The sequence below is a fragment of the Vigna umbellata genome, chromosome 10 (assembly GCF_029865625.1).
Source record: "Vigna umbellata cultivar VRB3 chromosome 10, Vumbellata_1.0, whole genome shotgun sequence".
In the NCBI taxonomy this organism is placed as follows: Eukaryota; Viridiplantae; Streptophyta; class Magnoliopsida; order Fabales; family Fabaceae; genus Vigna; species Vigna umbellata.
Window position 1 is genome coordinate 7,564,201 of NC_142174.1, and position 8,886 is coordinate 7,573,086.

At 34.0% G+C, this 8,886-nt stretch overlaps 1 protein-coding gene across 1 annotated transcript; it reads right to left on the reverse strand.

Annotated features, from left to right (window-relative positions):
* Nucleotides 1-278: 278 nt before the first annotated feature.
* On the reverse strand, nt 279-8,886 carry LOC124829134 (pseudouridine kinase-like). The gene is made up of 9 exons (XM_047302600.2): nt 8,730-8,886; nt 7,896-8,021; nt 7,615-7,717; nt 2,790-2,837; nt 2,603-2,700; nt 2,340-2,454; nt 2,150-2,232; nt 1,051-1,612; nt 279-561 (listed from the first exon to the last, which is right to left on the reverse strand). The coding sequence occupies exons 1-9, from the start codon at nt 8,778-8,780 to the stop codon at nt 503-505; spliced, it is 1,245 nt and encodes a 414-aa protein (XP_047158556.1). The 5' UTR covers nt 8,781-8,886; the 3' UTR covers nt 279-502.

Genomic DNA, 8,886 nt, shown 5'->3' on the forward strand with positions numbered 1-8,886 from the left:
AAATCCCATGTTTTCGTTGGCCACTTTTCCTTTGAATTTAGGAAAACTTGTGTGGTGTTTTCTTACACTGAAAGGAGACTTTTCATAGTCTTACATCATCCAAATTTCATACATTTATCATTGGAAGAACGCAAACAACATCAGTTATCATATCCAAGAGTCTTCTTGAGAAGAACTAAGAGGAGCTGCTAAGTAATGAGCTGAAAATTATGTTAGATTAGTGTAAAAACGTAAAATTTAGGGGGAAATTTTTCACCAGAGAGACAGACATCATGACATGATCAAGTTCAGTATGCCAGTGCAGAAGTGCATACCAATGTTAAAAAAAAGTGCATCAACTACAATCCTATATCTAAAAACTTTAATAAAAATACAAAAAATAGTTGTTAATTTATAGTTCAATGCGATAAGCCTTTGGATGGTGTTACCACTTTTTTCGGAGCAAAGGAGGTTGCTATATCACAACTCAAGCTGTTTATCTACCATAATCCTAATTCAAAATTTACAACATCGATTGGTGGAAAAGAACTTTGGCACCGGAGTATACAGATTTAGCGTCATCTGCACAAGACAGAAAAAAAGAAAACAGAGGGTCATAATTGAAAAGAAGATCGCATGATCATGGTTGTAAAAGCACCGACAATCAATAAACAAAACCATACAAAATCTTAATCCATAATTGAAGAGAAAATACTATTTATTAAGTAGTGTACAACATAAAATTTTGCTTAAACAAACTCTTCTCGTTTTTGGTTAGACCATGGGATATTATATCAACACTCTTTGCTGTGCCTTTACATCTTAATCCATAATTCAAATAAATACTTATTAGGCTTCATATGAATTTTTCATTTCTCAAACACTGATTCAAGTCAACATGTAGGCTGCCAATTTCCAAACAGAAAAGCAATAGAGATAACAAAAATGAATTATTTGTCACCAGGGATGCTGATAAGTTCACTACGTAACTTTCAAGCATGTAACAGAAAAATAGCAACTAGATATGCGTATGACCATGGCTATGACTAAAATACAAAGCTAAAACTTTACCTGCGATAGCTGATAAATTGAAAGCATTAGGGACATTAGCCTCAGCCTCAACAGCAGCTTTAGCCACTGCAATGCCAACTGACACACTTTGCATAATATCTAATCCTGCACAAATTGATGTGAGTATTCCACCCACTAAGCAATCACCAGCACCAGTAAGCCTCACAACTGACGCAGCAAGAGATGGAAAATGCACAGCAAAAAAATGGGAGCTTTTATTAAGTTCTGAAAAGCCAGAATAGCCACTAGGAGGACATTTTTGCATGAAAGCGTTGAATAATTGTCCACCAAAACCACTCCGATTTATTTTCTCTGTAGGCTTTTTAAAGTGGCGAGGCCCTCCTTTATGGCATAAAAACACTCCATTAGAGCCAACGGTCACTAGGACCACTTCAATGCCATTTTCTAGCAAAACCCATATTGCTGGTTTCAGCAATTGAAACAAAGACATTACTGAAATATTTTTCTTCTGACTTTCTTTAAATGGTTGAAACTTATCACAACCAGATATAGCATTTGCCATCGCAATAAGTTCATCTTCATTCGGTGAAACATAAGTCACCTACACAAAATATGCACAAGTGTCAGGAACAACTTTTTACGAAAAAAACACAAATGCTATCCTATGACATCGCTAGAGTTAAATCATATGCACATTGCACAATGTAATATATCGAAAGAAAACTAGTAATAATGGTAAATATTTAAATTTGTGCATATTATAACATCATTATTAAGATAATGAATATCAAGAATTCAAGACAAAGTAAGGAAAGTTGATGACACAAAACAAATATTTACAACGACAGTTAGGGATTATGTAAGTATTGCAATCAGGTTTATTATGAAATACTATGAATTGTATGTATTCATATAATTATGGAAATTGTTATCCACTCTATTTAAAACTTGTATTATACACAAGAGCCTCCACTATGTAAATTAAACGCATGGAATTTATCTGGTCTCTCATTCTTCTCTCTCTTTCTAAACAACTACTTCAGACTACAGCAATCCCCAATTAACCACAACCAACTTTAACAAACCATGAGATAAATCTAATAAAGAATATCAAGTTTTTGTAAAGCAAGGCACTCACATACTCAACAATAAAACTGATTCTTCGGGATTTAGTAACTGATACTGGCTCAAACCACACAGGACACTCCATGTCAGCCGCCACTGAGGAATGTAGATATTTATTTATTCAATGGAAAACAACATATGTAATGAGTTCATAATCCAGCAGAGAGGGAAAAAGAGAATTAAAATGTTAGCATGAAATGTACTTTTACAAGCAGCTTCAAGAGCAGGAAGACTCAGATTGGCATCCACCATTAACACTGGAGCAGAAGGCAAAGCATTTCTAAAGTGCAAGATCCAGTCAGGTGTCAGATATTTTTCCTGCAACATGATGATTGTATTATATATGTTTTCCTTGCTTCAGTCTTTTACAACAACTGTCATTACAAAAAAAGTTTCAAAATACATATTTTAGCTTGCTTAAGTTAGGAGATTACTTGATAGCTTAGTACTTGAATGGTCAACTTACAAGAGCTTCCACACTAGCAACACCAGCTGCTACCTCCCCATTAATATCAAATAAATTGCATACGACTGGAGTTTCAATATCTTTATCCTTCAAAATACCTACTTCAAATTCAAAAACATACAGAAATATCATTGTTTTACAGTTATGGCATATCTAATGATGAAGCCACCAAGAAAAAATAGCTTACCTTCTGCAGATAGGCCAGCAGATTTCCACTGATTCAACAATAGATTTCCTAGATGAAGAAAAAATATAGTAGAAGAAGAAATTTATTCTCCAAATGTCATTTTCATCAACATGTCTTCTGGTACACTGAAGTCATTGAAGAAAATCGGCAGATGATTCTTAACAGATTGGAATGACATACATATCAGTTGGCAGGCATCCTTGGAGGGGTACATTCTATTAAGACAGCCACAATGTTACACTTCCCTGCTTCAGATGTGTCTCTGACACAGACACATGAACTCATGTCAGATACACTATTCAGTCAGCACGGTTATGTTCTTGGGCACAGCAGCAGTAACACAGTCCACTACTTGGACACACGTATCACACCCGATTTAAGAGAAAGAAATAGGCACAAACAATCTATAACAGAATTGATTCACACAAAAGAAGAAGAAAAAAACAAAATTTTGAAGAGAAGAAGAATCGTTTGTTGAGTTTCAAACAAAAATGTTGCATACCTGCAGAAATGAGGAAGTGGGAAGAAGCATAAAGGAGGGAGACAGGTAGATCAGGAGTGCTAAAAACAACTTTTATTATTATATTCAAATCCTTTAACCAGTTTTCTATTATTTTCATCTTTTTATATTATTTTATTCGTATAATTTGTTATATTGTAAGATTACTTTTTGCTATAATTTATTTACATTATGTTTCTTTTCAATTTAAAATTTGAATAATGATTTTTTATTTGATTTTCATATTCAAGTGTATTTTTTATATTTAATCTATTTTTGTTATAGAAAATTAGGATGAATCAAGTTATGGAACAAAAGGATGAAACAAAATCTTTGTAGATATCCGTTTCAAATTTAAGAAAGACTACTCTTAGTGAAAATAATATGATCAAGTATAGTTTGTGTGATTTTTCATTCCATGGATCTTATACTCAAATAAGAGCTCATTTGTTAAAAATTAATGAAAGAGTTGGAATTTGTCCAAATGTCACCCCATTAAAACATGTTGAGTTCAGAAAGTTATACAATGAAGCAAACTTGAAAATAGAAAATTCAAAAGAAAAAAGGGGTCCCTCCACCACATACATGTATTTGAAGAAAGAAATCAGACAAACAATGGTGTTAACCCAAAACTCAAAGGTTCTTTACAAACTTCTTTCAATATTCAAGTTAAAGATACTCTTGATTGTGAAAATTTATGTTTAGCAATAAAATACTAGTCTTTTATCTCACCTAATTTATCTATTGACTTCCAAAGCATTAGTCCACCATCAGTGATAGTCATGAAATTTATAAGTAATCTTCTTTGAGAATCAATCCACACATCACTAACAATCGTTATACATTTCTGATTTCATGAATTTCATATAGGTTGCAAAAGATTTTCTATGTTACACCTTTCTTTTGAAAGTAAAGGATCTCTCAATTTATTATGTGGTTATACATATCCACTAAAATTAAAAGTATTAGCATCATAAGAAAACATCCTCACAATTTGACAATCAAGACTATCTCTAGCTTGAATATTGAAAAAAGTTTATAAAGAACCTGAGTTTTGAATTAAAACCATTATTTGTCTGATTTGCTTCATCAGATCCAAGTGGTAAAGGGACCTTTCTCTTTCTTTGAATTTTCTATTTTCATTTTTGTTTCATTGTCTAACTTTTTAAACTCAACAACTTTTGACGGGATTATATGTAGACAAATTCTTACTCTTCCTCCAATAAATGTTAACAAATAAGCTTTTACTCGAGTATAAGATTCATTATATGAAAAAGCACACATACTACCTTCGTTCATTTATTTCCACCACCAAAAGTCTATCTTGACTTTGAAACATATCTCCACAAAAGTCTTGTTTCCTTCTTCCATAATTTGATTCATCTTAATTTTCTATAACAAAAATAAATTAAATTTAGAAAATTTACTTTAATATGAAAATCAAATATAGAAATTAAATAAAAAATCATTACTCAAATTTTAGATTTAAATTGGAAACAAATGAAATGTAAATAAATTATAACAAAATGCAATAGAACAAATTACAATAAAATAAGAGAACAGTGATTAAAGGGTTCGAATAAAATAATGGATTAAATATGTTTTTCGTCTTTTAAGTATCACACGATTTTGGGTTTAGTCCCTACTCGAAACTTTGATTGCTTTAATCCTCTTAATTTTAAAACTCGTATTTTTAGTCCTTAAAAAGTAACGGCGTTAGATTTCCTTATGAGGTGGCTAACGGCAAGCCAGTCTGATGCCACTTGTGTTCCACATTGCTTTTATTTTTTGAAATCAGATTTACGTGATGTGCCATGTATGTTTTCATTTATGAAATCAGATTAGGGGTTTTTTATGTTTGAAAATAATTAGGGTTCTTAGCAAAAATCAAAAGTCCGACAACAGCAGCAACACCCCTCTCTCCCTCTCCCACCAAACAACAACAAACTCATCAGATACTAAAACGGGCACAAGTTCAAATTCTGAATACATCAATTTAACCCACGATTCAATTTCTGCCCCTTCTTAATTCCAGAGTTGTTCTAGACATTCAAAATAATAATAAATGGTGATGGTTGCCACCATTGAAAAGAAAAAGGAGTGCACAATTTCGCAAGTAATTGAAGTGCTATAGAAGAGAAGTTAGGTTATGATACATGGGCGAATGCGAGGGAAGGAGTGAGAAAGGCGAAGAATGGGCCAGAAGTAGAAGCAATTGACGGCCCAGAGGAGAGGCAGAAGAGCGAAGCTGAAATTGTAAAACCTCCGTCGCTTTGAGTCACTTCACTACTGCATCTGATTTTGATTCAGATTGCCTGCCATGGAAAAGAAAAAACCAAAATTCATACAAACACAGCTGAAATTCAGATTATTCAATCCTGCTTTTTACTGTTTCCGTGTGTCAAGTCGAGAAGAAAACACAGCCTAACAATGACATTGGAGGAGGCGGTGGACGCTGCTCCGTTGAAGAGTAGTAAAAGAGAGAAAAAAAAAAGCAACGTGGCACAAAGTTATCAGGGAAAGTGGCATCTGATGTGGCTCGCCGTTAGCCACCTCACAAAAAATCTAACGTCAGTTGCTTTTTAAGGACTAAAAATACGAATTTTAAAATTAAGAGGATTAAAAACAATCAAAGTTTCGAGTAGGGACTAAACCCAAAATTGTGTGATACTTAAGGGACGAAAGACATATTTAACCCTAAAATAATTATAAAAAAAGTTGCTTTTAGCACTGTTGATGTACCTCTCTCCCTTCTTCATGTATCTTCTTCCCTTTTCTTCTTTTTGTAATTTTCTTGTGCAACAACAACACAACAAATGGTTCTTCATTTCAAAATTTCGTTTTCTTTTGCAACTGCAACACAAACAGTTCTTCTCCTTTACTTCAAAATTTACTTTTTTTTCTTCTTCCTCTTTCTTTCTCCTTCCTTCGTGTGATTCTTTTATGAATCAAAATTGCAATCTATAGTTTGTGCCTATTCGTTTCTCCTAAATCGAGTGTGTACACGTGTCCAAGAAGTGGATCGTGTCACCATCACTATATCCAAGAATAGAACCATGCTTGACCCAATAGAGTGTATATGTTAGGTTACTTTATGCGAGTAACCTAAATCTATGCTCTCTTCTCACTCAAACACTAGAACAACAGAAATGAAAGTATGTATGTATGTATTATTGATTCTGTAAAGTATAGGAAATTACAAGTGTAATCTCCCCCAAGGAAGTCTATCTTCCTCCACTGGCAAATATACCCAGTCTATACTCAAAAATGAACTAAATCCCCTTGAATAGAGTTACAGGAAGACTATAATGTCTCATTCTCGCGCCCTATCCTTTCTGCTAACCCAACTTGCTTCTACTAAATACCGTTCAATACTAGCGTATATATATCGTTCGGTACTAGCGTACATATACCGTTCGGCCTTTACTTCCCTCCTCCCTTCTGAATACGTTCGGTCTATACTTCCCTTCTCCCTTCTGGCTACCGTTCGGCCTCTACTTCCCTCCTCCCTTCTGGCTACCGTTCAATCTCTACTTCCCTCCTTCCTTCTTCCTACCGTTAGATCTTCCTCTTTTATTCCTAACCGTATCTGACACCATGTCTTGAACATGTCAATTCCATGTCCCTATCAGAGACATGTCTGAAGCCAGGAAGTGCGACATCTTAGTCATGTAAGAGCTTCATAGGTTCCTACTGTTTAAATTATTAGATTCTTTTGTAACACAATGGCTATTTTTATGTATTCAACTGGTGTACAAAGTATAATATTGTAATCAAGGATCTAAGTAACTAAAGGTAGTCAAAAAATCAAAGTGTTAAGCAACGGACATCAATAATTAAGCCACCACAGATCAGTCAAATCTAGAAGATTATTGGAGTTAAGTAGTAGGACTTGACATGTACTATTGATCTGATTAATGAAATATTATGAGTAAAAGCACATTGTATATCTATTTTGTAGGAGGGCATTCATTGTAATTCATTGTATATTTGCAGGATTGGGGATTGCATAATCTTTATAAAATTTCCATCCAAGAACTATTTCCAATCCTTTCCTCTCATTTCTAGGACTCCATAGATTCCAAAGAATATTGTTTTATACCACATTTTGCTAAAAACAATAATAGTACATGGCTAAAAACAATACTACATCTGTGCTTTACTCTAAGTAGGACATAAACATATATCCAAATTTTGAACAGCCAATAGATTTCAATAGATATCAGCTGAAGTTGCCATACAGGGTGCCTCTTGACCACAATAAAAGCTTGAAGTAAAAAGAAAAACAACATTGCAAGAAAATGCTTGGGGATAGTAATTATTTACCGGCCATGTCAAACCCAATAGCACTGATCATGAATGGCTTAGCTCCGAGTTTTGACATGCACTCTGCTACATTCCTCCCCACACCTCCTCTAACATAATAGACCTGAAATTCTCCAGTATAAGAATAAGAAGATAGATACAAACATGAAAAAGATAAAGAATATTAAATCAGGGCAACGACTGCTTATGCTTGTCACATCATTAACACAATTGAGTTAACACAAACAGAACCCTATTAGGTTTCTTTTCTTCTTTCCTTTTCAGATAAAATAGATTACAACCTTGCCAGGGACAGTTGTTCCAGAATTTGCTCTCACTGAAGGTGTAGCGTGAATGTCCAACACCATACCCCCAATTATTACTACTTCTCCATCTCCATGCTCCAATTTTTTGCCTCTGAGTGCAACCTTACCACCATCAACAACAAACAACCATCAAGTAAATTGGCACAAAATGCAATGAAGTTAAAAGAGATAAATAAAACAAAATAGCATGAAAAAGAACTGCAGTGAGTAAACAATTATTAGCAGCTAACATGACCTTTAACTTAGAAAATAAAAAAGAAATATTAGCATGAAAAGAGCTTGCAGGATGCATAACCATTTATTAGTCTCATTTCACAAAACTTCATTTTTCCCCTAATCCTACTCTCGATTCCTGTTACTGTATTTATCTCCACTCCTACACTGGCACAGAACCAATCAAGTAGCAGGTAATTATTCAAAACTATACAAATCCATATGAATGGCATGTCTCGATAGTTCCTCAGTGAAAACCTATACCTTTGTACTTGTCCTTATGAATTTATACCAATAAACCGTATGCTTTCATAAGTGAAAAATTGTCCCCAGTTCAAGAATTGTTTAGGAAATTGGCTTCTCCAAGTAAAAATGCACTAAATGTAATACAGTACTTGAAAAACATCAAATAGACAGAGTGGAACAACCAATCCTGAAGAACAGTACTGAGGAATTTCAAAATTGTTTGTGAAATAATAGCAGGTTTATTCTAATCAATGTATCATGTATCAACGATTATGAAATATACATATAACTCCCTAGTGAATTACGGAAGAAAGAAATAAACAAAACGCAAAAAAGAGAAGCAAAAGGAACCTCGGAAGTAACGGATCTTTTGGCCCCCTTAGGGACGGTGGACTCCGCCATGCAGTCCTTCTTCACGGTTGGAAACTTTGTTAGAAATGAACAGAAGGTGAGTTTACTGGTTTCACGTATACCAGTTTTAACCTAAACCCAAAATTATAAAAATGAT

Coding starts and splice junctions, on each gene's coding strand:
- LOC124829134 (XM_047302600.2), bottom strand. CDS start 8,780: ATGGCGGAGTCCACCGTCCCTAAGGGGGCCAAAAGATCCGTTACTTCC. Junction 2,701..2,789: donor TGCTGGCCTATCTGCAGAAG/GTAAGCTATTTT, acceptor AATTTGAAGTAG/GTATTTTGAAGGATAAAGAT. Junction 2,455..2,602: donor TTGCTAGTGTGGAAGCTCTT/GTAAGTTGACCA, acceptor ATCATGTTGCAG/GAAAAATATCTGACACCTGA.